This window comes from Guillardia theta, assembly GCF_000315625.1.
Source record: "Guillardia theta CCMP2712 unplaced genomic scaffold GUITHscaffold_11, whole genome shotgun sequence".
Classification (NCBI taxonomy): Eukaryota; class Cryptophyceae; order Pyrenomonadales; family Geminigeraceae; genus Guillardia; species Guillardia theta.
In genome coordinates, this window is record NW_005434663.1 from 357,827 (window position 1) to 384,453 (window position 26,627).

Below are 26,627 nucleotides of genomic sequence, written 5' to 3' on the forward strand. Positions count from 1 at the left end.
AGGAGGAGGAGGAGGAGGAGGAGTGAGATGATAGCAGAGCGGGTGAGAGGGGAGTGCAAGAGGGGAGGAGGGAAGGGAAGGATGGCTGGAAGGGCGAGGAGAGGCAAAATCAGTGCGGTATGTACAATAACAAGATGATTTGTCCTCATCATATCCCCGAAAGCGCCAAGATTGCACGTAGTCTTGGTAAGTCCTGGAAACTTCTCAGCAACGAAAGTGGAAGGGAATGAAAGCGATGCAAGAGGAGCAGGAGCAGGAGCAGGAGCAGGAGCAGGAGCAGGAGCAGGAGTAGAAGTACATTTTCTAGCCGCTCGATGGCTTTGATGGTCCTTTTCAAACAATCCGAGCTCTGATTCAAAACAAACAACGATTTCACCATCATCATCATTATCATCATCATCATCATCATCATCATCATCATCAGCAGCAGCAGCAGCAACAACAACAACAAACTGCTACCGCCTCCTCTTCCTCCTCTTCCTGTTCCCCTCCTGTTCCCCCTCTTCTCCCCATCGTCATCGATCGTGAGGGCAGATCAAGTCACCTCCAAAAGAGCTTTTCTCTCTCTAGAGTCCATGTCAAACGTTCTGCCGTTCCGTCAGCTGACTGAAATCATCCGACACGACAACCGCAGGACTAGGAACGAAGTCATCTCTGCTTGCAGCAGAGCTCGATCTTGCACGTCCCTCGTATCCTCCCAGGACACGGGGAGGGAGGAGAGACTGCGAGAGATTGGATCAGTCTAGACGAGAGGAAAAGGAGGGAGGGGGGGAGGACAGAAGAAAGAGAACGAAGGACTTCAACACCATCAACCTTGCAAGAAGCTCGTCAAGTTGTTCCCCGAGGCTTCTTTGATCAACAGATTGAAGAATGCCCTCTGCGATTCCATCAGAGCCAACAAAGAGGTCGACATCAACAAGAAGCCTGACAGTCTGAACTTGAAGACACAACCAGAATACATCGCAGCAGCAAGCACAACAAGACGGCAGCACAACAGAACAGCACATTCATGAAATTTCTGCCACCTTATGACATGACGAACCTGCAGTTTTTCTGCCCGTGGAACGTTCTCTGGCCGTGGAGTTGACGAGTTTCATGTGCTCGTCGAAGGGAATATCCGCGAGGAAGGCGCTATCCCTGACCTCTTCCATCTTCTTCTCGAATCTTTTCTTCACTATCGCCGCCTGCACCTGCTTGTACTCTTCGTACAGCTTGGTCATCTTCTCCTGCGGACTGAGATTTACCGTTGCAGCCCCCATGTGAAAATGGAAAGATGTTGAGAGACGTCGTGGGTGTGGAAAGACATGTAGGAAGACATGTAGAAAGACTTGTTGAAAGACATGTTGAAAGACATGTTGAAAGACATGTTGAAAGACATGTTGAAAGGCATGTTGAAGGACATGTTGAAGGACATGTTGAAAGAAATGTCGACATGTATTTCATCACCTGCAAGCTCTTCAGGATCTCAACACTCCTTGCCGTCATCACAGCATCTCGTTTCGGAACCGCCGACGCCACGATGTACGGCTTGTCATGTACGAGAGCAAGGAGCTGCAGCCGACCAAACGCTCTCACCAGACTCCTCGTCTCCTCTGCAGCCACAACTTTGACCAGAATGGCCGTTGACCCGGACAGAAAGCCGACGTTGCCACCCGTCGGCTCTCTGCTGTTTGCGCCGGACACGTATGCCATGCTCGCATTCTTGGCGAGAGTTTCGCGCAGGAGAAGCTCATCGGAGGGTTTGCTGGCTGAGATCCACTTCTCCTCTCCCGGAAAGATTTCTTCTCCGAACACTTTGACCAGCACAGGTATGTCTATAGCGTTCTTCTTGGAAGCATCGTAGCCCTTGGCCGACGTGAACATCCATTCATCGCTCCCTGTCATTCTCAGCATAACCTGAGAAGATCTCAAGCTCGCTCTCCTATGATTCTTGTCTATCCTTCCTATCAGGCAACATCGTCGTCGTTGACCCTGGCACCTTGCCACCTTGCATGGCAGATATCCCACGAACCCAGCACAAGGCTGCATCCTCCCATCTCCTCTCATCGTCTTTCCCTGCAAGCTCTCTTCTCCCATCGTCGCTCCAACCGTCATCATCCCCCCTGCCATGGCTACTAACAAACACAGCCCCAGCACACCTTGCATTTTTTCGGCCCCTACCCCCTTCTCAGTACCCCACTAGTCCCATTTTACTCCGTACTAATTAACCACCCCCACCCCTCCATCATGAGCTCCCATTAGTCGGGGAATTTTATCAACGATGCGACGCCTGGCGGTAGCGGCGCTCCTGAGCCTCATGGCGCCCTCAGCCTTCTCCTCCTCTTTGTCCCCCCCTTCTCCTTCTTTGTCCCCCCCTTCTCCTTCTTTGTCCCCACCCTCTCCTTCACTCTCCTCCTCCTCTCCTTCACTCTCCTCTTCCTCCTCTTCAAAGTCCTGCTCCTCCCCTTCACTCTCTTCCTCCTCGCTCTTTGCTTTCTTCGCACCTCCTGCTCCTCCATCACCTCTAACAAGGTATCGACGCTGCTCTCCTCGTGCTGGAGCCCTCCCCAGCTTCTTTGCCTTACCAGGCAGTCGTCGATCTCCCCTTTGCAGCCCCCTCCAGCACAGCCATGGCACTGGCGAAGGTGAGGAAGGAGGAGGGCAGGTCCATTGGAGTGTGGAGGACCTGGAATTGCTCTCGAGGAAGGAGCTTCAGGACCTTGCGAAGCAGTGGGGGATCAGAGCCAACAAGAAGAACGAGGAGATCAGAGCAGAGCTCCTCTCCCTCAGCAGCGGAGGAGCCAGCGAGCAACCGATCGCAACAGAGGACAACTCCGTCATGACGGGAGAGGAGGAGGACCAGAAGCTGCTGAGCTTGCCCAAAGCTCATGCGTTAGACGGTATCGGCTCGTTGACAGTGGACGACACAGTCGAGCTCGCTTGCGTCCGCGCCTCCTTCGGTCCCCGCTGGACCAGCATTTCTGGATTTGCTGCCTTCGAGGAGGACAAGGAAACAACGGAGGGACGCGGCAAGAACAGCCGAAAGATCATGATCATGCGCAGAGGAGGAGAATCGTTCGTAGCGAAGGCCTTGCGAGCTCAGGTGATGTATAGAAGTTACGCAGAGCCTGTAGTACTAACGAACGAGCAGCAGTCGGCGTCGGACGCGCTTCTGATCTTGAACTCAGACGACCAACTCTTCGCTCCCGGCGACCCGAACAACATCGGAGGCGACGTCAAGATTCCTGTGTTTCTTACATCCAAGGATAGCGAGCAGTACATCCAACCGGTGAGAACATCTGCCACGTGCAGGATGCTGCGGAAATGATGATGATGTTGTTGTTCTTGTTTCCAGGATTCTTTCTTGGAAATCTTCGTATTCGATGCAGAGACGCTGGAGGAGGAGATTATACAAGAGAATAAGATCAAGCGTAGGCGCAACGTGCTGATCCTGCCTCATCAATTGCTAACTGGGTCTGTGCAGCAAAGCGGGAGAAGCCTGAGAAGAAAATTCGCGAGCTCGTCGATGCTGAACGAGCGGACGCTAGCGCTGGGTCGGCTGAGCGGCCAACGGCACAGCCAAGGGAGGACACACGTGCCCCGATTGGCCGAGTGGAGGAGAGGAGAAGACCTGCCCCGATGGAACCAGGGGAGGAGAGGAGAAGACCTGCCCCGATGGGACCAGGGGAGGAGAGGAGGAGACCTGCAGCAGGGAGCGACATGAGAGAGGTGGCTTCCCTTGGACGAGAGAGAGCTCCGAGAGAAGCTCGCTCCTCCTCCCAGATGCCGATGGACAAGCCGAGCAGGAGAGACAGAGAGCCCCCGGCAGAGAGGAGGGAGAGGGTGGAAAGGAGACCCGGCAACGCAGGTGAGATCTAGGTGGACATCTTTCCTACCCTCGTTCTCATCCCTTGCCAGACTCCTCGAGACGTCCTCGGCGGGTCGACCGATCCCAGCTGGAGGGCGTGACCTTGAAGGATATGGTGACGTGGCTAGCGACAGACATCGGGTATGACGAGATGTTTCAGAGTGAGTAGGAGAGCGCGGGGACGTTCGATCCTCACCCTGACGCAGGGACTGGCATCCGCTGCTTCGGGAACGATCCCTCCCTGTCCTCGAGCCTCAAGTTCCTCCGGAAGAAAGAGAACGAGTGGGGCAGGAAGAAGATTGAGGACCTCTACTTGGAGGTCATGCAGAGCAGAATGTGACGTGGTCGCAAGAAAAGAGGGGAGGGAGGGAGGGAGGGAGGGAGGGAGGGAGGAGATTTCTCGGGAGCGGGACAGACGAGGCAGAGCACTGGGCTTGATGTTCTTTATCGTACAAGGCCTATGGTGCGTTCGACTCTCTCTTGCAAATGAAAGGCAACCTTGAGTCACAGCGGACCGTCTGCTCATGGTGTCACCTTTCCTTCCTCCCTTCTCCCCTCCACCTCCTCCTCACCTGCATCTGCGCCTGCCACACCATCTCCGTGCACCACTGGTTGCCGCCTGCATTCGACGGCTGGCCGGACTGCCACCTTGTGTTGGCGTACGTGTTGTCGGTGCTGTCGGTGAAGCGGTACATCCCGTTGAGACCACCTGCCCGACGTCAGCTGGGCTGTTGCGCCTCCGACGGGACCATCTCACCCGAGTCGGACATCCTCCTGAGACCCACCCAGAAATGAGTGTGGCCGAACAGCCGCACCGCCATCTCCATCTCGTCCACCGACTGGTAGCTGGGGGGGAGACGGTCAACGACGGCAGGTCGCCTCCTCGCGGCCTACCTGAACACATGCCCCCCCCAGGCCCGACAGACGTGCTCGGCCTCCTCAAAGGTCCGGGCCTCCTGTCGGGGGGTGTAGCACCATCCTCCGAAGCGCTCCTGCGAGTCTGTCAGAAGCGCCGGGCAAGGCAGGTTGCCTATCACCGTGTCGGTCCCCCAGAAGTGAGGAGAAGGGTACAGGTCTCCAATCTGCTCATCGTCAGACTGAAGGAGAAAGTCCTCCACCCTCACCTTGCACGAGGCAGCCCTGAGAGACGCGTCTCTTCCGTCGACTCCCTGCACCACATTCAGCAGTCGTGCATGCTACCCACCCACGTCCACCTGGATGCCAGGAACTCCAGGATTTCCGTTCTCCCCTGGCGCGCCGTTGCTGCCTGCACGCGAAGGAAGTTAGTGAGGCTTTTCCGGTCCACAACCCTCCGATGCTCTCACCCGCTGCGCCAGGCGAGCCGTCGGATCCTGGAGCTCCTGCAGCTCCGTTCTCTCCGGAGTCACCCGGCACGCCTGCCATAGGAATCAATGAGCCCCATCAACGGCTGAATCATTAAAGACCGTTTTCGCCGTTATCTCCGGGCGGACCGATGACGGCAGTCCCGGGGATCCCAACAATTCCTGCAGGCCCAGAACAATTCACTTCGAGCCAATCATATCCATCCTAATCGTCACCTTGGGCTCCGTTGACTCCCTGAGGGCCAGGAATGCCCGCAGGTCCGAGCTGTCCAACAGCACCCTCGGCTCCGTTCTGCATCAGCCAAGTCATGGGAGCTCGGGGGACACGAACAGCACTAGTGCAGTCAAACTCACAGGTCCATTAGGTCCCGGCGCTCCCGGCATTCCATCTGGTCCAGGTGGACCTGCTGCACCCTAGCACGAGAAAGCCTATCAGGTCTCGACGAAGCCACCAGGATCGTTGTGCTCTTACCCTAGCTCCAGTTCTTCCGGGCAATCCCTGGTTGCCCCGAGGTCCCGTGGGTCCCGGCCAACCCTACAAGACGTCTCAGCAAGCGTCTCATGACGACAGTTCTTTGACCTGGATGCCCCGAATGCCTTGTGGACCCGGCGGACCCGGAGGGCCAACCTACACGCGGGCATATCAGCTGCGGCCATGCTGGGCCAGGCATTGCAAACACGATTGACTTACCTGCCCTTCAACTCCATCGGTCCCTGGGAATCCTTGCCGACCTCTCAGTCCAGGAAGACCCGGGAACCCTGCAAGCCAAACAAGGTCAGCGCGACATCCAGACGCCAACTGATTCCTACCTGATGGCCCCCTGAGGCCAGGTGGACCCATCGCTCCACGAGGTCCAGGACGACCCTGAACGTTCAGTCACGAATGTGTGCAAAGAAGACTTGGATCCAACGACGAGCGACACTGGAGAGTCGATTACCTCGTCACCGTCGACGCCGGTGAACCCAGGCTTCCCTGGCAACCCCCGATCTCCTGGAAGCCCTCTTGGTCCTCTGGGTCCTCGAGCTCCACGGGGACCCGCAGGACCTGCCAGCATCCTGTCATCCCTTCCGTCATGCGGCAGATACAAGTGCCCACCAGGGTTTCCAGGTACGCCAGGGTCACCTTCTGGACCCTGCGGCCCCTGCTTGCCCGGAGGGCCTACGATGCTCTCGCCCGCGGCACCCGGAGGTCCGGGTTGACCTGGAAGGCCTCGAGGACCAGGGGGGCCAGGAGACATGCGCTCTTGCCGAACCTTCTCCATCTCGAGCTTCAGTTGACGATCCTTCTCCCTCAAGCCGTGGATTGTATCTTGCAGGCTCGACTCCCTACTCGTCAACTTCACAAGATTCTGTCTCAGATGCTCCAGATGGTCCAGCTGACGCCTGAAGTGCCACCGATCCTCGATCTTCAGCGTCTTCAGTTTGTCCTTGACAACAGACATGACTTGAGCCGCAGCTTCGTGGGACGCCGTGGGCAGCAAAGTGCCATCAACATCCCTGACAACATTGCTCGGGTGTTGGGGCGGGACAGAGCCAACCAGGTAAGGTGGTGGAAGTGATGAAGCAACCGAGAGATCCTAGCAATCGAAACCATCAATCGACGCTGTTACGACGTTGCCGCTAGACATTACCTGCCAAGTATGGTATGGCGTGTCCTCCATATCTTGTCCGATGGTAGACACCGCAGCTAAGGACGACTGTGTTGGAGATGTTGTCTGGTCGTGATTAATTTCATGTCAACGAGAAACATTCGCTAATGGAGAGCATCATTTGCAACCTTGATGGTGACGTAGAGAACGAAGACGGCAGCAGTGCAGCTCAGAAGAAGATACTTCATTCTTCCATTTCGCCACAGTCCTGGAGTCATGAAAAAGATAAGAGTGATATAATTGATCAAAGCCTCGACATAGACACAAGACATCGCCATCATCCAATAATCAACGAGGTGCTCTGTCGATTTCACCCCTGATCGAGACCGGCATGGCAAGAAGTGAATTGACGAGTTACCGCCGGAGCACGCAACTCATCTCAAGGAGCACATGACAATGTGCTTATGGCAGATAACATGTAAACTCGTTCAGCATCTTCACCTCTGCCGCCTTCACCTTCCGCTCCTGCCGCCACCGCCGGCATGGCGGCTCTTCGCTCCAAAGCCCTCATACCGCAATTCGCACACAGCACCCTCCATGGTTGAGACCCCTACCCACCCAGAAAACCTGAAAAGTATGACGATGAAGGGTACCTTCTAGTACCCCCACCCTTAGTAATCCCAACAAATAGAGGCTCGTAACCTAAATGCGAAAATCTTTAGTGTAGCGCCACGCTGAGCGCAACCGGCGCCGGGCCCGGAGCGGGGATGAGGGGGGTTGGGGCCGTAACTGTCAAGTTGTTGAGTGATCACTTCTGTTCCCCACTACCCACGGGCCCCACCCACCCCCCTGATAGTACCCCGGAGCATACAGTCTAATATACCCCTACCCCACTGTCATCCCTCAAATCACCCCCGGTTCCCAGTTCTACAGGCAGTCCCGGGTGGTACAACCCTACCCCTCAGAGTCCATCAACCGACGATCAGTGACCCCCAACACCCCTGCTGCCAATACTGAGAATTTCATACCCTACCCTACCCTACAATACCCAGGAGTTTGTTCCGTGTACTACCCCTATATGACAAGGAAAAATACCATACCAGCAGCTACCCACTACCCACCCCTGTTAGGAACATGCCGTCCCCTTCGCTCTATGCAGCCAGATATCAGATGCATTTCTGGGACAGTCTGCGCTGACTTGCGATCATGCTACGAGGCACTTCATGATGCATACAAAATCATGAGCACATCGTCGTATCCATGGCAGAGGCACATAGGAGGACAAGCCCATCCATTGTTCACTCCCTGTTTCCTGCTCTGTTGCTCATATTTACTTACTTTTCATTCACGTTTCGTTTCCGATGCGTTTTCCCATTTCCTTTTCCTGTATTCCAGCGGCTGATTTCTTCGAGTAGGTCTACTAGGATGAGCTGAAAACAGATGGAGATATCTTGTTGCAAACTGGAAGATCACAGGAGAATGGAGCCAGCCGGGGTAGCCTTTCCATGTTTAAACAGGCATGAGGAGGCCGAGATGCCCTTCAAATAAGTATGCGATCAGCTCTACAGGGTCAGTTATACAAGCTGCATGATCCATCCACGTATGGATCCGGAAGTCCTCTTGGCAAGAAGGTGAGGAGGCCGTCCAAAGCCTCTCTGGTCAAAGAGAAGATTTCCAGAAAGCTCGACAACGAGGAGGAGGATGCGAATGGCCTCCCTGCCCTCCCCGTTCGCTACTGCCAAGAGGAGCCCCCCCTCCTCGGTTACTCCTTCCAGGACTGGCACCACAGGCTCTGCGAAGTTTGTCCCAACGTTGCTGAATTCCGCTATGCTAGCAAGAGCCAATTGGATCCTAAAGACCCCTCGATGAGTCGTCATGCGCCGAGGATGAAGCGCGTGGGATACATCCAGGCGTCAACAGAAGTAATGAGTGGAGACAAGGTGAGCTTCCGCCTAGTGCCCTCTGAGTCCTTCTCCAGTCCGAGCGCAACTGGTTTTAGTGGTCTTTGAGTGTTTTTCAGGTTGAAGTTCAAGATTTTTCAACGGGGGAGAAATTAGGACTGTGGACGTTCGAGATCACTTTCTACAACTTGGAATCTGCATTTGTTGGCAAGAGGACGTACGTGTTTGGCCATCCCCAGGTATCAAAGGTCACACCTTTTCTGTTCGATGGGATGATTCTGTTATCGAGGTTTCGACAAGGCAGAGTTGGATCGATTTCATCATGAGCATCATCGCAGACAAGCAAAGGCTCTCCAACGACAACTACTTCAGCTATCTCGCAAAAAGTCTGAGCATCACCGGCGAGATTTGGCAGAAGGGAGACACAGGGTGCACGGGGATCGACAAGACCGCATGGAAGAAGGTAAGGGTCGTACCTCGGCAGCAAGTGCATACAGTCAATCTGTCTGGTGGCAGGCGAGATTGAAGAACGGGAAAGTCTTCACAGATTGCCAGAAAGTCTTCGACCGCTTCGCAGTTCCAGCCGCTCATGCATCAACGATGGAACTTGCAAGCAGCGACGAGGAGCATCTGGTCAGTCAAACTGGCGAGATTGGATGTTTCTGATGTTGGAGGAAGATGTTGGCAGAGAACAAGCTGATTTCTGCCCTCTCCGACCTTGGATTGGATGTTTCGGACGGTCTGGCATGACTGGCAATAGAATTCTCCTCTGACAGTCAATTGCTTGCAGATCAGGTTCAAGGAATCACAAAGGAATTGAATCTAAAGAGAACTTACGAGTCTGGCTACACTTTTTCAGGTGTGAATGCTCTAAATATTGACTCGATCCCGTTGCTTGTTTTTGGACAAACTAATTGGTTTTTCCTTCTTCGGCTCCTTTCATGGCTCTTTCTTGCCAACAGAATTCTTCCTTGTGTTCAAAAGTTTCTATCAGAATCAGTCAATGGCTCCTTCCGAGATTGTTAAGGTTGAAATATCCCTCATCATTCCTGTCGTTTGGTCTCCGACATGTGAAACAGGAGAAGCTCATGCAAATCATGCACAAATCGAAGAACACCTTCCTTAAGGTGTTCTTATACAGATAGAACGATGAGAGATCAACGAGATTTTCGTGATGCCCAAGACAGATGTTGAGCGAGGAAGAGCAGCGTACGCTGATCGAAGGATTTGGCAAGGTGTGCTCTCCCACCGAGACCTCTATAACCCATCGTTGACCTTTGGCAGGATGGCAAACCGAACTGCGTGTTCAAGACCTTCAACTGCGGCGCAGTTCTTGTTCATCAGGTGTGGACAACAGGCCAGTAAAACTTGGCTGACGGCAAGCAGGGAGACGAAGGAGACTCGATGTTCATCGTTGTTGAGGGACAGGTGGCTGAGAAGTGGATAAACTGTCTTCCTCCTTCCTCATTTTCCCCTTCAGCTCAGTGTGCTCGTCTCCTTCGGGTCCGGGGCTGAGGCGTACAGGAAGGAGGTATCAGCTGCCACTGTCCAGCTGTGCTCCTCGTTGATGGGCATCACCTCAGGTTGCTGTACTGCCTAGCGGAGCTGTAATGGGAGAGATGAGGTTTCCTTTTCCCTTCCTCATTCTACTCGTTCTCACGTACCGACCTTCGTCGAGCAGTCTTGTGCTGGGCAAACCCAGGAGCGCAACATGTCTAGTCAAGTCCGACACTTGTTCTGTAGCCGAGATCACCAAAGGTTTTCCTCGTCAGTGTCTTCCCCCGCAGCATTGACAGGTTGACTTGCGTCCCGAGCAGGCGCCCTCACCGCCCTTCTGCAATCGCGACCCTATCTGGCCCGAGAGCTGGAAGAGATCGTACACCGACGTGACACTTCGAACTATCTCCTCGGTGAGAAGAGGACGAAGGAGGAGGACGAAGGGGGGAGAGAGGGACGGAAGGACGAGGACGAGGACGAGGACAAGGAGGGTTGGAGCGGAAGGAGCAGGTTGAGGTGACTTTTGATTGCCTGCTAGCTGGATCCGCTGCCGCCATGCTCGCATATCGTTCGCGGGCGCGCGACAAGTTTAGCTCGAAGGGGAAGGAAGCGGAAGAAGACGATGGGGACAAGCTTAAGCAACCCAGCGAGAGAGGCTCCACCGGCATCCTGCCGCGGTACAACAGGGTGGTGACAAGGAAAAACAGGAATCAACGATCCAAGTCCCAGGTCCTCCCTGTGCTGCTGACCCCTGTTGTCTCATGCTCCTTCATAGATGAGCTCTTATCCTGAGAGCGTCACTGAATCCCTTCCCCTGATCAAGGGACAACCGCGCAAGGTCAGGACGGGCGTCTGGGTACGATGCAGGGATGGATACCTCCTCTCCTTCGATTAGGCCACTCCGATCCTCTGCACAGCAGATCCCTTCGCTCGTGGACACAGGCTCGACTGTCCTCCCTCTCATGATCCTCAAGGCTCTTGTTATCTTATCCTCAATTGCCTTTGTTTTCATCTCCCTTGCCCCTTAGCTCTGTCCCATGTCGAATATTTGACTGTCAACCTTCATGATTTTGTTTATTCCATGTTCTGTTCTTCAAAATCAACGTAATGAATGTGTCTATGTATAAGAAGTGTATGGCCGATTCATTAAGGAATGTTGTGTTCCCTCAAACTTCCCCGTGTAAGAACTCGATCTCGATGAGCCTGCCGGCCTCAACAAGTTTCCACGAGTCCTTGCTGGAAAACTTCACAGTCAGTGCATGTCACCACCATCACAATTGATCTTGTACCTAGCGATCTAGAGCTGCTCGACTGATTGCTGTGGCACAACACGTCAACAACTGCAGTCAGCTAGCCAGCAAATCACCATATGAAGGAAGGCGGGTGCGATCCCATCGTTCTCTGCATGTCGACGTCTCTGCTCCTGTTGACAGTCGTCAGGTTTCCTCATCGCAGGTACAAGTGCATGACCATCGTCGCAGCTGGATCAGCGAAGGGTCGATCTTCTCCGACTTGGACAGGAGGTTGTGGATGGCGGTGAGAAACTCATGGAAGGTGATGGTGGTGCGAGCAATGCTGTCGATGTCCGGGGAGGCCTGGAAGGCCAGCGAGCTCTCCGACGGCAGGAAGAGGTGGACTGAAGTGTTCCCCGGTTCCTCCTCACTATCAGCAGCGTCCCCTCGTCGGGCGTCAGTGATGAACACTCGCTCCTCCTCCTTGGTGTCGTTGGAAACTATCGCCGACTCCTTGTCGAAGGTGAGGAAATGGTCCTCTGGATTCACCGCTGACTCTTGTTGCACACGTGATGATATCCTCTCCTCGAATTCCTCCCTCAGGTGCCGCAGCCGCACTTGTCCTGGCACGCTCCTCGTTATGCTCAGTCCAAAGTGAGTGTCGAAGATGCCACTTGTCTTAATGCATGCGATGAAACCAGAGAAGTCGAGCCGTTTCCGCATGAAAGCATTCCTCACAAACAGCTGATACAACGCCCTCTCCCACGTCCTGCGCACTCAGGTGAGACACAGAAGAACGAGACGGAAGTCGATGAGGACTTACGGATCAAAGATGCTGTGAGATGACGAAGAGGGTCGAGCTGACTTGGGTCCTGTTGAGCTCGTTGAGATCCTTGAGGTCTGTAGGCTGTCAGGTCTTGCCGGCTTGCTGTAGACAAACTTGAGGAAGTCTTCGATCTTGATCCTTCCGCTTCTGTCCAGATCGAACGCCTGGAACACATCTTGCAGCTCCTCCCACGTCAGCTGATCCTCGTGAGAGTCTGGCTCGTGATCCTGGTCTCGAGTGGACACGCTTTCAATCTCCGACTCCTCATCCTCCATCCCTTCCATCTTGTTCATCTTCTGGTGATTTCTCTCCAAGATGCCCATCGACGTCGCAGCTCGAGTTCTCTTTGGCATTGGAATGTCGAACGCCTTTGCAAGAGCATCCAAGCTGACAGTCCCATCGTGTCTGTAATCAGCCTGCCGGATGCGCTTAAGGGTGATCTCTTTCACCCGGATCCTCCTGATGCTGTCGTAGTTCATGTCTCGGGAACCAACGTCCTCCCTCGTCTTGGGCTTCATCTTCGGAGCAGGCAGCAGGTTCTTCAGCTTCTGCCTTATCTCGGTCTGCGACGTCAGCCAATCTTTTGCCGCTGACTGCATCCTGATATGATCTTTCCACATCTTTGGAGGATCTTTCCACGAGGACCTTACTTCCCTCAGCTCCTTCCTCCTCAGGTTGTGAGGCTCATACACATGCCCAGACAGGCTGGTGCTCGACCTCCTCGACCTCTCTAGCTGCCCCTTCGGTCGATTGGCAGGGTTGTGCTGCATTCCTCGATCCAGCCTACGCTTTCAGTGCTGCGAGCAGTCTATCCGCAATGATCACGTTTGGTCCCGTATCCAGGCTGAGCTCTCGGAAAATATGTTCATGCTTGCCTCCCACAACACTGATCTCATTTCACAACACTGATCTCATTTCACAACTAATAGACCAGGTTCACTCGGTTGTTTTCACCGCTCTCGATGTTCTGCTGACTCCGACGTGACGACGCTCTACCTCTCAGTGTCATCTGAACTCCTCCTGTGCCTGTTGTTGCCATCTTGGTCGCCTTTATCTCCTTCCCTCCTTCCCTCCTTCCTGTCTTCCTCTCATGGCCCTTCTCTCTCTCTCTGTCTTTCCATTCCTGCTCTCACAATCTCCTTCCTCTCGTAGCAACGCACAACGGAGCAACTGATGCCCCTCATCCCACCTCATCCGGGCCCTCCCGCGGGCGGCCGGGCCTAGGGCCGGGCCCCCCTCTGGGCCGGGCCCTGGTGGAACTCCCAATAAAAGGGTATAGTACGGTACCCGGTCCTTTACTCCGGTATTTCAAGTTGTATGCCATCGTGGCCCCCACCCCCCCCCCCCTAGGGCCAAGGGCCCCGGGGCCGGGCCGGGACCGGGTACCGTGTCAGTCCCCCTGGGGCCGGCCGTGCGCCGCCGCGCAGTGGGTCATCCCGCCGAATCTCAAGTGCCCGGGTACGGTAGGGCCCCGCATTCAATAATTGCCAGCGGCGGTGGCGGAACATGATATAACCGTTAATCAGATTAATTTCAAGTTTAGCCTGCTAGCTAGATCAAGAGCCCGGCCGCCAATTCACGTTTAAAGGGCGCGGCAGAGTCTCCAACGCATCAAGCTATAGTCACGTGTACAACTCTGTGAGCAGCTGATCACTTGTTCTGCCTGTTTAAATGTAGTCTCTCAGCGCCATCAAGGCATTCATCAGCCGTCATAAATTCACCTAGCTTGCATTGCCATCTCCAAGATTTTGGCCATGGCCTCCTTCTCTTTGGCTTGATGCCTACAAGGATCTTAGAACGTCGGAGCATACACAAGGAATCATACTGGTAGGAGAGTGCCGCCAACTCATCACCATATTGTTTGGTAGCCTGTTAAATCGGAAGCTCTCAACCGAAATGTAAGCAATCACGCAGCGTCAGCACCCTTGCTTGACGTTCAGCCGCAATCTCTTTGGCTCTGATGAACATCCATTCAGCCTTGGTGGTAAACCGGTTTTCAATGCAATTTCACCTGATATCTTCATCTCTCTCCATGACCGTATCCTTCTCATTCTTTTTCTTTTTCTTGTCCTTCTTCTTTCGGTCATCTTTGCTCTTTTTGCTGGCAGATTGCACTTCCCACGCACGGAGATTGTAATATTTCACCTTCACCAACAAATTAGAAGCTCATGCCGAAATCAACTAAAAGAAAGTTATCACGTGAGGTAAAGTCGCTGTATTGAAGTCTTCAACAAACGTTGCCCACATGTCATCCAATTCTTTCGCTGGTCAAATGATCAACGGAAACCAGCACATCTGCAGACATGCACGCACGTGCCAGCATCCCGTAATCTATTCCTTTGTGCTCACATAACCATGCTCGGAATTCCTCCTGAGAACAGTGGTTTGTGAAATGGACAGGTATATTCCTGATTACCTGTTTCACAAACTTTTCTGAGACTCGAATGAAACCATATCTAAAGAACATCAGACCCTCAGATTTTAGCATGATACTCGCGCTCACTGTCCACACTGGTCGTTAAGATTCGATTTTCTCTTTTCCTGGGTAGGAGCGATCAAAAAACAGCGATCCAATCTCTCCACGTCATTACTTTCTTGTCCTTCTTCTTCTTCTTGTCCTTCTTCTTCTTCTTGTCTTTCTTCTTCTTCTTGTCTTTTTTCCTCTTGTCTGCCTTCTGCTGATGTATCACAAGGCAGGCCGCAAGCATCCACATCGCAACCTTGTGCTTCTTGCGAGAGTGAGATTTGTCCTCACTCGACGAGCTGCTTTCTGATCCACTGTCACTGTCACTGCCCAGAGTTGAGTGAGTCCAAAGGTGAGATCGTGCAGCATCGGAACCTGCTGGAGCTGCTGCTGGAGCTGCTGGAGCTGCTGGATTCGCTTCTCTCGCGCTTCTTCCTCTTGCCTGCAGCCCCGGCAGTCACTTACCAGCCCAGCAAACTTGCAGGTAGGGAGATGTAAGGACTTGATGTTCCAGCCTTACCTTCTGTGCTGTGTCGTTCGGACCTGCCCCTTTCCCCATCACCCCGGTGTCCACTTCTCTCCTCCCGCTCGTCGTCGTCGTCGGAGGGATCTCTATCTGATCTCTTTCTTTCTTCTCGGTCTGACATCTTGTCTGGTTCACTAAGAGCATCAAGAATCAATGCTGGGGTTGCTAACATAGTATGTGCCATCCAGACATAGTTGTTCTCTACTCAAAGTTTTTCTCACTTCACTGGTTCTACTGCACAACCTCCTCTGTCATTGCTTCTCTTCCATCATAACATCGAACCAACATGATCAATACCATTCAGATTCACCATCTCAAGAATCTCTCTCCGCCTCTCTCTTTCATCTCTCTTCCCTCCCCTCAAACCCTGGCCTGACCCTGCATTGATCCTGCAGCCGCTGGCCGGGGCCCGGCCGCGCCCGGTTCAAGCCTTGAGGCTAGCTAGTAAAACCCCACTGCTAAGACTGGAGTCTGAGAGCTGCAGTAGTGTGCACGGACAGGGTAGGGACATATTCGCTTTAAATTAGGACTTGACTCAATGATTCTCATGGCTTGAGCACCCCTCTCAAGAATTCGCTTGCAGCCCGACACAGAAGGGAATGTAATACAAGCCTGTCAGCCGCAATGGGCGTTGCCGGCGTTTTGGGCATACGCGATTGAGGAGGGGGGAGAAACAACGGAAAGAGAAGGAGAGTTGGGAAACAGGCTCTTGGAGCTCAAGACAGACCTCTTGCACCTCTTCTTGCGAAGCTCGGAGGATCAACTTGGTTCTGAGAGCAGAGGTCCAAAGAGTGAAACTCCTCAGTCGTTCCTTGCAAGTTTCCAGCTCCACAACACTATTTGACGTTGAACGCACACAACGAATCTTGTGAGATTCTCCCATTGCCAGTTTGTGCCCCATTAAATCCCACACGAACATGATTTATCGCGTTTTGCACGCAGCTAAGTTTGTCGCGAGAAGTGCGGTTACCCGCACCAAGCTCAACAATCCTTTGGTGTATACAAGGTGTCAGGATGTATCGCTCAAGATAACACGTTGTAAGAAATACTTGACATCGGAAGGCAAGAAGAATGAAGATCACAGTGACGAGAATGAGGATCGCAATGTCAACATAAAAGCTTTTGCTGCACTTGCCGTGATTGGATCAGCTATCGGTGCCTTCATTAACATCCGGGCATACGAGCGTAGAAAAAAGAAAGAGCAGGTCGCTACAGAAGGTCCATCATACGGCGCCCCAAAGCTGGGTGGAGACTACATGCTGATAGACCAGAATGGAAAGGTAAAAAAGTTTGCACCCGTTCCATGTTATTCTTACCTTGACACTCTTCAAAGCTTCTAGGTAGCAAGGACTTACTTGGCAAATGGGTGTTCATATACTTTGGTTTCACGTACTGTCCCGATATCTGTCCCAATGAATTGATGAAACTTCGTGAAGTCATGAAGATTCTTGGTAATATGTCCAAATGGGGTTTCTGACGTACGATATTGAAGTTCGCATGCAGAGAAGGGCGGAAAGGACCAAGCGTTACAGCCGGTGTTCATCACCATTGACCCTGAGCGAGATGGGCCACAACAGCTTAAGGACTATCTATTGGATTGGGATCCTCGCATCATTGGATTGACTGGATCGCCAGATCAAATTTCAGAAGTCTGTCAAAAGTTTCGAGTCTACTACAGCAAGGCCTACGTTGGATCGAAGCCGACAGATTATCTCATTGATCAGTGAGTTTTAAACACTCCCCTTCGCTTTTTTTGTGTATGACTTGTCTTATGCAGCTCGGTCATGTTCTACTTGATGAATCCGCGGGGAGAAATGACTGAATACTTCGGTCAGAATGTGCTTGTGCAGGACATGGCTACAAAGATTGCTTCTCATATGGAAAATTACAAGTGAACTGTCAAGTCAGAGGTCGGAGAACAAGCATACAATGCAAAGCCATGAAAAATATCGTCTTCAAGGATAATGTTTCTTTGACCAAAATTTATCTTCCCTTTCACATGAGTTTCTTGTGAGCATCCTTCCAGAACAAGGCAATGGGGGAAATGAGCAGGTGCTTGAGGAACATGTAAACAGGCACCAAGAAGTAATAAAATCCTCCCAGAGTTCCCAGAATGAGACCTGTTAGATAAAGTCAGGGATTTTTGTCCCCCTTCTCCTTACACATTTACGCAGAATATTCAAGGCCGAGCTGTCTTTCTTGGTTGCTTGCTTCTCTTCCTTGGGACCAAGCTGCAGCTTCGGTAATCCAGCCTCCGGTTTTCTACCCGTCACAGAGCATCCCATGATGAGACCGTGCCTATACATACAACTCGTTAAAACACGAACACCAGAAAGGTTGTTGTATTGGAATGACCTTCTGACGCCATGATACCACCAGGGACCGATGCGAGTAATCTTGACATCCTCGAAACCCGCCTTCGTGAACCATTCGATGTATTCTTCCTCGGTGGGAAACAGCATCCATAAATCCGCAAAGATTCGTGAAAGTGGGAAGGTAGGATGGACAGGACCGATGCAGCAGGCGATCCCACCAGGCTTGACGACACGATACGCCTCGCAGATTCCTCGTTGGGGATCAGGCCAGTACTCAATGCTTCCTGCGGAGACATAGCGGTCTTTTGAGTCAGTCTCGAACGGAAGATCTTCAGCATCTCCTTCCATGATGGTAACGCCTTCAAGACCCTTCTTCGCTCTTGCTTTTTCCAGCTGGTGGGGAGATTGATCCATCAAAACGATCTTCTCAGGGCGGACTCCTGCTTTAACGATCCCTAAGGTGCAGAATCCCGTTCCCCCTCCGACATCAACAACGTCGAGGTCAGGAGAGGTCAGCTGTGCGGGCTTGAGGGCGTCTTCCCGCATATCCTCTGTCCAATGCCCTGGATTCACGATCTTGTCGTATACAATGGAGAGATATCTGTAGAACCAAAACGCCTCTGCCTTGTGCTGGATCAGCCTCAGTTTCCCCAACGGCCTGCTAGCTGCTCCAGACATCATCCAGCGGGCTCCACTTTGCCTGCCACCAATGCTGCCGAATGCCATGGAGGGCTGAGTAGAGAACTTGGTAGCAGCTGTGAGGGAGCCGAAAGAGAAGCTTTCTACACAACATGGCAGAGAAGCGACGATAAGGCAGCAAGCTGCTGCCATTGCCATCGGCCCGAGGGCCGCAGCTTCGGCCCTGCTGATCAGCATGGCCGAAGAGATCCTTACACCCATAGCACCCCCACCCCACCTTCCCTCCGAATCCTCGGACCCCACCTGTTCAGAGTCAATCACCCCCTAATTTCACCGAAGAATTCAGCGAGTACCCCTCCCCAGGCTGTAGGGATACAGATCACCGGATTCGTTGACGTTCTTTCGGGGGGTAGTGATTTGAATTATTTTCACCCCTACTTTATCAGGAAAATGAACCCGTACAGGATATTCATGCACCCCTCATTTGACCCGGACATACACCGGTGATCTTGCTTTGTACCACCCCCTAGTTTCTCCAGGAAATTTTCCCTTCTCGTACATAAAGGGTCAAGACCACCCCATGTTCGAGGACCCCCCTTTTGAAAATCAAAAGCACCGGTGGGAAACACTGTGGACACTTGTCCTGCTGGATGGCGGCGGCGGCAGCAGAGGAAGCGATGGGCTTCCCTGCAGTCTCCTCCGGTCCCCTCCTGGCTTCATGCAGGCCTCTTCTCTCCCTTCTTGCGGAGAATGAGCACAAGCTGAAGCAGTATGCTCTGGAGCAGATGGTGAGAAGTTCTTTTCCTTCTGCTTCTTAGGATTGGTGGTGGTTTATGGTTTGGTTGTACACATTCAAACATAAATTGATCCATTTTGTATTATGAACATGCTTGTTGAACCTCTCAGACGCTATTGTACATTTCTGACCAATTATACAGGACAAGATCGTTGACTACAACTGGGCAGAGATCGCGGATCACATCGAACAAATCGAAGAACTTTACGAAGATGATAAGTTCAGTCATAGGGAGCTTGCTGCCTTGATTGCTAGCAAGGTCCACTATCACCTCGAACAGTTTTCCGAATCTCTTTCCTACGCTTTGGGTGCTGGAACATTGTTCACAGATCAGATTGCTAGTGGAAAGCCGTCGCAGTATGTGTTCACCATTTTGTCGAAGGTTATCGACAAATACATTTCTGAGAGGATTGAAAAGTCAGAGGGTGGGTCTGATGCAGAACCTATCGATGGCAGACTTGAAGCGATTGTTGAGAGCATGTTTGATCGATGCTTTTCTGAAGGCAACATTAAGCAAGCTGTCGGGATTGCACTTGAATCAAGGAGATTGGATAAACTGGAAGCATGCATCAATGTCAGTGGGGATCGTGCAGGTACTCTGGCTTATACTCTTGAAGCGTGCCAGACCTTGGTCCAAAGTCGAACATTCAGAAACACTGTGCTTACAGTGCTAGTGCAAATTTATCGCACGTTGGAAACACCAGATTATCAAAACATCTGCCTTTGCCTTATGTTGCTCGAAGATGACAAGGCTGTCGCAGCGCAACTTGGCGAGTTGATCAAGAGGGATGATGAAGAAAGCGAGCTGATGGCATATCAGATTGCCTTCGACTTGTGCGGCAGTGACATGCAACACTTCCTCTTGGCTGTCAGGAGCGGGTTGCCAGTACCGGCGAGTGAGAGACAAAGTGCTGAACCTCCATCGACGGCAGAGGGTGGAGAAGAGAAGGCCGAAGGTGATACCGAGATGAAAGACGCGGAGCCTCCACGAGAATTGACCGAAGCGGAGAAGAAGCTTGAAACCAGAGTCAAGAACTTGAGGAAGATTCTGAGTGGTGAGACTACGATTGGAATCCACCTGGAGTTCTTGTTCCGCAACAACAAGACGGACATGCTAATTTTGAACAACATCAAATCAGCGCTTGAAGTGCGTAATTCGATCACTCATCAAGCAACTGTCTTCGCAAACGCTGTAATGCACTGTGGAACTACAGTAGATACCTTCATCAGCCAGCCAGAGAATTTGGAATGGCTGAAACGTGCTTCAAATTGGGCTAAATTCAGTGCAACGGCATGCGTGGGAATGATTCACAAGGGATGCATCAATAGTAGCCGAAACGTAATGAAAGCGTTCCTTCCACCAGAGACAGGCATGTCAAGCCAGCCCTATTCAGAAGGAGGTGCTCTTTATGCTCTCGGATTGATCCATGCTGGACATGGTGAAGGAATTCTCAAGTATCTCAGTAATGAATTGAAGAAGATTAAGAATAATGAGACCGTGCAGCATGGCGCTTGTTTGGGATTGGGCCTTGCTGGAATGGCAAGCGCGAATGATGAACTTTATGAAGATTTGAAGGACGTTCTCTTTCAAGACAATGCCGTTGCTGGTGAGGCTGCTGGACTTGCGATGGGATTGGTCATGTTGGGCACAGCTTCTGAAAAGGCATGTGAAGAAATGCTCGCGTATGCCCAGGATACTCAACATGAAAAAATTATTCGTGGACTGGCAATCGGTATGGCCCTGATCATGTATGGACGTGAAGAGGGAGCAGATACCATGATAGAGCAGCTTACCAGAGACAAGGATCCCATTTTGAGATATGGTGGAATGTACACTATAGCCTGTGCCTACTCTGGAACTGGAAACAACAGCGCTATCAGACGCTTGCTTCACGTGGCAGTGTCTGATGTGTCGGATGACGTGCGAAGAGCCGCGGTTACTTGCCTTGGATTTGTCCTGACAAATACGCCCGAACAGTGTCCTAGAGTTGTCTCGTTGCTGGCTGAATCTTACAATCCGCATGTGCGCTACGGATCCGCGCTTGCTTGTGGTATTGCATGTGCTGGAACAGGAATGCAAGAAGCGATCGAACTTCTTGAGCCCATGACGAAGGACTCAACTGATTTTGTCCGTCAGGGAGCTATGCTTGCACTAGCAATGGTATTGATTCAGGAGACTGAAGTCAGGCAACCTAAGGTAAAGGATTTCAGAAACTCGTTGGAAAAGATGATCAAGGACAAGCATGAGGATGTCATGGCGAAATATGGAGCAATCATTGCCATGTCAATTCTTGATGCGGGTGGTAGAAATGTCACTGTTTCGTTGACAACGAGACTGGGGAACAAGAGAATGAGTGGAATCGTTGGAATGGCGGTATTCTGCCAATATTGGTATTGGTTCCCTTTGGCACATTTCATCTCACTCACTTACTCGCCTACCTGCCTTATTGGATTGAACAAAGATCTGAAGATGCCAGTTTTCGATTTTATCTCGCATACGAAACCTTCTACATTTGATTATCCTCCTATGACAGAAGTCAAGACAAGCACTGCGCCGTCAAAAGTATTCAGTTCTCATGCAAATCCATTTTTTTCACTGTTTCCCTCAGGTTGCTACTGCCATTTTGTCCACAACAGCGAAGACAGAGGCTAGAAAGAAGGGGAAGAAGGACGAAGATGGAAAGAAAGAAGAAGAAGGGGCTGACAAGATGGATGTCGTGAAGGAAGAGCCTGGCAAGGATGATACAGAGAACAAAGATGCCAACAAATCAATGGATGAGGACAAGCAAGGAGGTGAGAAGAAGAAAGAGCCGAACACGACCACTCTCTCTAATCCTGCAAGGTATTTTTTGCACTCGTCAATGCACGCTTTACGAATGGCATCTTTGCAGGGTGCTTCCCGCTCAAAGAAAGTACATCACGATGCCTGCAGATTGCAGGTGGGCTGGTTTAGATTGCGATGCGGTCAAGTCGCTGACAACGTTGACAGATACGAGCCGGTGTCAAAGAAGCTCTGGGGTATTGTAATGCTGAGGGATCTGAAGCCGGACGAGAAGGCGGAGATTGTGGAGGTGACGATACCTGCAACAGCGCTCCCACCGAAGGAGGAGGAGGAGCCCCCCCCTCCTGAGCCCTTCGAGTACACTGATTAGATTACCTTTGTTGTTGGCTTCCAGAGTACACAGGGAAGTAAAACAAATACGTGATAGGCTGTCTTTATGATTTGAGGGAATGCTGAAGATTTCTCATACAAATACTATGTACAAGCGCACCATACAGTTAGAATTCTCTCCTTCAGGGACTCGAAGAGCAAAGATACGAGCTTTCGTTCTGCACGCTTCACTCCTCTGCTTTCTGAGGTGCAAGACCGATAAACACCTTGCCGTTCTTCACCTATGACGATCGTCAGCGAATCTACCTTTGTATGGACGAGGAAAACTCACCAAGGTCGCATAAACACCAAGTCTAGTGAGAGGGGTCCTTGAGAACAACACTGCAGAAAATATCAACCTCGAAAGCATCATCATGAGAGAAAGCCACCGCTGAGGAAAGTTCCTTTCTGCTCAGGCGCCACCTCTCCGGTTGGCAGGCTGCCAGGGCGTCAGGTGTGGAAGTTACACCCACACCACTTTCACCTGTACACAGCGCCACAAGTCTGGCAAGAGATCTCTTCCTTGCTGACTGGCGCACGAAGAAGAGGAAATTTGCAGCTGACGCATTGTCAATAGAGTGCGAAGAACGCACCGACACGACTCACCGCGTGCAAACGGGATCAGACGCCATGATGCGGTTTCCATATCGCATCAACATCATGGGCTGGACAGAGCCATGAGGCAATGCAGCAACAGAAAAGCTCGCTGACCTTCTTTGGAACACCTTCAGCTACCGATACCTCCACAGCCTTGCGACCGAACTCCTGCAGGGAGCAGGGAAGGTGAGCTTGACCGCGATCCTCAGTCTACAACCACCTCTTCAGGGATGTCCGCAACTTGTCCAACCTCAATGAGCTCAGGAGCGACCCGCTGCCAGGTTGTCAGAACCATGATCATATCTCAATCTCTCTTTGTGTATGCGCCAACCTCCTTCATAGGTTTGTTCATTCGTACCTGCAGAGAAGATAAATACCGAGGGCAACTTTTCAACCCTATCTCACCCCTCCGAGAGCCTGGTTCGTGACCTTGGCAGAACCATCGGAATTCTTCTTGGAGTATCTCACTGCCTGTCGTCTGGCTGCTCGGTTGGAAGGGGTCTCTGCAGCCGTTTCTGCAACGACGTCACCCCTAAGATCTGTGAGCAAGTGCCGGACAAAACCTTCAGATGATTCATCAGCCTGCATCTTGAGGCGGTTCGAGGAAGGGCAAGTTGATCGACGATGCCGAACAGCCATAATTTTGCCTTGCGGATTAACGAAACAAAAAGCAGTTTCGACCTGCGACAAGAATTCATAGGCGATCAATACACACGGCAACGTCATCATCGGAAAACCACGTGTCAGCACATTCACAGATGTTTCTTCTCTCAGAGATTGATATTGAGAAGCATCTCACACTTCGTCAACGACGAACTGAAGACAACAAAGAAAAAAGGCAAGAGAAGAATGTTTGTTAGGCACCTTCATCGCCATTATCGCCACCATAACCACCAGAAACAACCGGATTGTCGACAGCATTGCGACTATTTCTTCAAATTTTCGCCAAGGGCAATCACACAGCTATATTTCAAAATTATTGACAAAATTAGTTTATTATTTTCAAAAATAAGACAATATTTGGATATTTGAACCGTATGTTTTAGAACAGCCGAAAACTACGAAAGTTGTGAAATGGCTTTATATGGTTTTGTTGTGTGTGTGTTGAAACGAAACTAAAACTACCTTGAACTAAACTCCAACTTACTTTCTGGCAGTCTCGGCGTCGCCTCCCTTCACAAAGCATAGCGGCCGTATCATGCGATCAAGCATGCGATCCAAAACGGCGATGAGCAACGCCGATCGGCACGAAGCAGGAAGAAAGTGACTTGAGAGGAGAGCAGGAGAGCAGGAGAATCAGGAAAAGAGGGGGAGAGAAGAACAATTGATATCAGCGTCGGTGTTGGGGCTTGATAGAACTAGAGGTTCCTATCAAGTCACAATTTTTCGTCCTGTTGCTCGTTCAACGAAGATAATCTTCAACGATCCGACGTTTCTCCTCCTTCTAGTTGTTTTCCATCTCAGGATAACCCTCGCGCAAATGTCTGAGACACCGGCATTGGGTCATGAGCTCATAAAGAAATGCGACCGAACCAACGCACGACTCTGCAAGCTTCGCCTTCCCCATTGCGAGCTGGTGGAAATTTGCGAGCTGAGAGATCCCCCCTGAATGAGGTTGTTGCATCAGGAAACTCCGATCTTCATGCCCGTGGGGACCATGGCAGCGGTAAGCAAGTAGCCCTGTTGACGAACGTGGACAGATGAGAGTTTGAAGGTGAAAGGGCTGACGGTGGACGAGCTTGAGGCTTTAGATGTTCCCATCATCCTAGGCAACACATATCACTTGGCCCTTCGTCCTGGAACAGGTGATGGCACTTTGAGCGGTGTGATATGATATGAAATGCACTGATATGATGCTATCTCCTTCTCTACCATACCTCTTGCAAGGATATCCGTTGTTGTGATATATGTTGATGCCCGCTGTCTGACCGATGCGCCATGGTCTTGACTGCTTCCTCGCCCTCCCACAGAGCTGCTAGATGAGCTGGGAGGCCTCCATGACTTCATGGGATGGAGGCGATCGATCCTGACAGACAGCGGGGGGTTTCAGATGGTTTCCTTGTTGAAGCTGGCGAACATCACCGAGGAAGGTGCGGGTTTCTGCACAGCAAGAGGACGAGGAGTTGGAGGAGGATGGGAGTCGGTGGAATGGGAGCGATGAGAGGGGTACTGAGGAGGTGGGAGGAGCCAGGAGCAAGTCAGACGGGTGGGGAATTAAGAGGAGTAGAGAGGAGATAGGAGGGGAGTTGAGGTGATGGGAATCCAGGCGTGACTTTCCAGTCTCCCTCCGACGGCAGTCAAATGCTGCTGACGCCGGAGAAATCGATCCAGGTAATCTTGTCGACACGTCCCTTGCATCTTACGCCTCGCAGTTGCAGAACGAGATTGGAGCTGACATCATCATGGCGCTGGACGACGTGGTGAGCAGCACGACCCCAGGTGGGAGACAGCTGGGAAGGATGATGGAGATGACGAGTGCTGCTCCCAAGATCCTGAGCGAGTACAAGAGGCCATGCACCGCACTCTGAGATGGATCGATCGCTGCATCGCGGCCCACAAGAAGTCAGACCCTCCTAGTGCTCTGACACTGCCTGACCTTCTCCTCCTCTCCAGGCCTGACAAGCAAAATCTCTTTGGGATAGTGCAGGTGACATGCGTGCTGTAATGGCTGCAGATGCCTTCCTCAGTCTCAGTCTCAGTCTCAGTCTCAGTCTCAGTCTCAGTCTCAGTCTCAGTCTCAGTCTCAGTCTCAGTCTCAGTCTCAGTCTCAGTCTCAGTCTCAGTCTCAGTCTCAGTCTCAGTCTCAGTCTCAGTCTCAGTCTCTTTGCCTTCAGCTTGTTCCAGTGTCTTCTCCCTCCTTTTACGAGTTTGCTGCTAGGGAGGCCTCGATCTTGACCTCCGTGCCACCTGCTGTCACGAGCTGATCAAAAGAAATTTGCCGGGTGAGACCATGGATGGCGATGTATCGCTTCGCTGCACAGCACGTGTCGCTGCATGTCACGATCTGTATGGAGTGTATGATGATTGTCAGAGTTGGTGATGAATCATGAAGGATGATGGCGATGATGATTTTTCGTTGTTCGACTCAAACCTCGACCTCTGCAGTGAGTTCACTTTGACGTTTTATGTTGATGCATCAGGTTACGCGATCGGCGGGTTGTCCGGCGGTGAAGCCAAAGATGAGTTCTGGAAGGTAATTCATGAGGAGGTGGGGCAGAAGGGAGGAGAGGAGGTGAGATGGCAGGAGACTTGGAGGGAGGGAATTGAGCAAGGAAGTTTTCATTGTGTGTGAAGGCAGGACATGCTTGTACAGACAAGTTGAGATGAATTCATTAAGTGCGATGCTTTGGAATTCACCTTATCTCTGTGATACCCTCTAGGTCGTTCTATGCTGCACGAAATTACTCCCTCCGAACAAGCCAAGGTGAACAACCTCTTTGGGTCGGTCCTTTTCTCAGCTGACTGAATCTTCTCCACATCAGATACTGTATGGGTGTAGGTTATCCCATCGACTTGGTCCAGCCTTGCGCATGCTCGCAGGAGGGGAAGGTAATGGCCCGCAGGTCGTGTGTGTGGCGCTCGGAGTCGACATGTTCGACTGTGTGTACCCGGCGAGGACGGCGAGGTTTGGAGTTGCTCTGACTGACAATGGAAACATGGTGAGGAGAGGACGAGGAGCGAGAGAAAAGGAAGGAAGGAAGGAAAGAAAAGGATCGAAGAAAGGAATTGGCGAGGAGAAGGAGGAAGAGGAGGATCCGGGGAGAGTGTTCTGATCCTTCGGCCCTGCAGCAACTGAAACACAAACGCTATAAGATGGACAAGAAGCCCATCGAAGAGGTGAGGGAGTTGGGATGGGAAAGCAGCTGAGGGGGAGTAGGACTGCCGTTGCTCGACATGCTCGACC

At 51.9% G+C, this 26,627-nt stretch overlaps 11 protein-coding genes across 11 annotated transcripts; 5 read left to right on the forward strand and 6 right to left on the reverse strand.

Annotated features, from left to right (window-relative positions):
• Positions 1–535: 535 nt before the first annotated feature.
• Positions 536–2,145, reverse strand: GUITHDRAFT_134386 (hypothetical protein; the record flags this gene model as incomplete). The annotated part of the gene is made up of 4 exons (XM_005838379.1): positions 536–587; positions 814–877; positions 1,043–1,226; positions 1,447–2,145. 4 exons carry the CDS (start codon positions 2,143–2,145, stop codon positions 536–538), a joined length of 999 nt encoding a protein of 332 aa, XP_005838436.1.
• A 464-nt stretch (positions 2,146–2,609) lies between these two features.
• Positions 2,610–4,187, forward strand: GUITHDRAFT_134387 (hypothetical protein; the record flags this gene model as incomplete). The annotated part of the gene is made up of 6 exons (XM_005838380.1): positions 2,610–2,624; positions 2,645–3,268; positions 3,335–3,410; positions 3,464–3,847; positions 3,898–4,008; positions 4,054–4,187. The coding sequence occupies 6 exons, from the start codon at positions 2,610–2,612 to the stop codon at positions 4,185–4,187; spliced, it is 1,344 nt and encodes a 447-aa protein (XP_005838437.1).
• A 90-nt stretch (positions 4,188–4,277) lies between these two features.
• On the reverse strand, positions 4,278–7,330 carry GUITHDRAFT_161527 (hypothetical protein). Its single transcript, XM_005838381.1, has 20 exons — positions 7,281–7,330; positions 6,968–7,047; positions 6,822–6,905; positions 6,287–6,767; positions 6,129–6,235; positions 6,001–6,055; positions 5,882–5,949; positions 5,771–5,818; positions 5,663–5,725; positions 5,545–5,604; positions 5,407–5,482; positions 5,293–5,352; positions 5,173–5,244; positions 5,062–5,114; positions 4,972–5,016; positions 4,885–4,929; positions 4,742–4,839; positions 4,605–4,693; positions 4,420–4,556; positions 4,278–4,365 (listed from the first exon to the last, which is right to left on the reverse strand). The coding sequence occupies exons 1-20, from the start codon at positions 7,321–7,323 to the stop codon at positions 4,306–4,308; spliced, it is 1,824 nt and encodes a 607-aa protein (XP_005838438.1). The 5' UTR covers positions 7,324–7,330; the 3' UTR covers positions 4,278–4,305.
• Positions 7,331–8,381: 1,051 nt separating this feature from the next.
• GUITHDRAFT_102726 (hypothetical protein) lies at positions 8,382–11,205 on the forward strand (the record flags this gene model as incomplete). The annotated part of the gene is made up of 18 exons (XM_005838382.1): positions 8,382–8,410; positions 8,458–8,719; positions 8,800–8,919; positions 8,985–9,143; positions 9,197–9,313; positions 9,359–9,419; positions 9,471–9,539; positions 9,643–9,707; positions 9,760–9,807; positions 9,868–9,915; positions 9,965–10,024; positions 10,067–10,108; positions 10,161–10,211; positions 10,264–10,438; positions 10,498–10,668; positions 10,716–10,906; positions 10,953–11,033; positions 11,095–11,205. 18 exons carry the CDS (start codon positions 8,382–8,384, stop codon positions 11,203–11,205), a joined length of 1,860 nt encoding a protein of 619 aa, XP_005838439.1.
• Positions 11,206–11,233: 28 nt separating this feature from the next.
• GUITHDRAFT_161528 (hypothetical protein) lies at positions 11,234–13,325 on the reverse strand. Its single transcript, XM_005838383.1, has 5 exons — positions 12,233–13,325; positions 11,648–12,178; positions 11,544–11,600; positions 11,467–11,495; positions 11,234–11,413 (listed from the first exon to the last, which is right to left on the reverse strand). Exons 1-5 carry the CDS (start codon positions 13,003–13,005, stop codon positions 11,295–11,297), a joined length of 1,509 nt encoding a protein of 502 aa, XP_005838440.1. The 5' UTR covers positions 13,006–13,325; the 3' UTR covers positions 11,234–11,294.
• Positions 13,326–13,885: 560 nt separating this feature from the next.
• On the reverse strand, positions 13,886–15,369 carry GUITHDRAFT_134391 (hypothetical protein; the record flags this gene model as incomplete). The annotated part of the gene is made up of 11 exons (XM_005838384.1): positions 13,886–13,898; positions 13,957–14,016; positions 14,247–14,380; positions 14,435–14,499; positions 14,549–14,606; positions 14,652–14,691; positions 14,739–14,776; positions 14,827–14,913; positions 15,075–15,141; positions 15,165–15,219; positions 15,243–15,369. 11 exons carry the CDS (start codon positions 15,367–15,369, stop codon positions 13,886–13,888), a joined length of 744 nt encoding a protein of 247 aa, XP_005838441.1.
• A 773-nt stretch (positions 15,370–16,142) lies between these two features.
• Positions 16,143–17,120, forward strand: GUITHDRAFT_134392 (hypothetical protein; the record flags this gene model as incomplete). The annotated part of the gene is made up of 4 exons (XM_005838385.1): positions 16,143–16,505; positions 16,559–16,676; positions 16,729–16,948; positions 17,003–17,120. 4 exons carry the CDS (start codon positions 16,143–16,145, stop codon positions 17,118–17,120), a joined length of 819 nt encoding a protein of 272 aa, XP_005838442.1.
• A 100-nt stretch (positions 17,121–17,220) lies between these two features.
• On the reverse strand, positions 17,221–18,218 carry GUITHDRAFT_65997 (hypothetical protein; the record flags this gene model as incomplete). Its single annotated transcript, XM_005838386.1, has 3 exons — positions 17,221–17,345; positions 17,390–17,523; positions 17,581–18,218. 3 exons carry the CDS (start codon positions 18,216–18,218, stop codon positions 17,221–17,223), a joined length of 897 nt encoding a protein of 298 aa, XP_005838443.1.
• A 615-nt stretch (positions 18,219–18,833) lies between these two features.
• GUITHDRAFT_161531 (26S proteasome regulatory complex, subunit RPN2) lies at positions 18,834–22,182 on the forward strand. Its single transcript, XM_005838387.1, has 5 exons — positions 18,834–18,967; positions 19,118–21,538; positions 21,585–21,817; positions 21,867–21,914; positions 21,965–22,182. The coding sequence occupies exons 1-5, from the start codon at positions 18,857–18,859 to the stop codon at positions 22,125–22,127; spliced, it is 2,976 nt and encodes a 991-aa protein (XP_005838444.1). The 5' UTR covers positions 18,834–18,856; the 3' UTR covers positions 22,128–22,182.
• Positions 22,183–22,314: 132 nt separating this feature from the next.
• GUITHDRAFT_102732 (hypothetical protein) lies at positions 22,315–23,362 on the reverse strand (the record flags this gene model as incomplete). Its single annotated transcript, XM_005838388.1, has 10 exons — positions 22,315–22,368; positions 22,419–22,468; positions 22,516–22,565; positions 22,611–22,685; positions 22,733–22,791; positions 22,838–22,891; positions 22,944–22,997; positions 23,055–23,081; positions 23,129–23,238; positions 23,287–23,362. The coding sequence occupies 10 exons, from the start codon at positions 23,360–23,362 to the stop codon at positions 22,315–22,317; spliced, it is 609 nt and encodes a 202-aa protein (XP_005838445.1).
• Positions 23,363–24,224: 862 nt separating this feature from the next.
• GUITHDRAFT_85003 (hypothetical protein) lies at positions 24,225–26,496 on the forward strand (the record flags this gene model as incomplete). The annotated part of the gene is made up of 13 exons (XM_005838389.1): positions 24,225–24,299; positions 24,351–24,389; positions 24,438–24,528; positions 24,694–24,813; positions 24,990–25,054; positions 25,096–25,162; positions 25,213–25,285; positions 25,337–25,370; positions 25,602–25,665; positions 25,864–25,916; positions 26,104–26,147; positions 26,206–26,239; positions 26,287–26,496. The coding sequence occupies exons 2-13, from the start codon at positions 24,366–24,368 to the stop codon at positions 26,494–26,496; spliced, it is 879 nt and encodes a 292-aa protein (XP_005838446.1). The 5' UTR covers positions 24,225–24,299; positions 24,351–24,365.
• Positions 26,497–26,627: the final 131 nt, after the last annotated feature.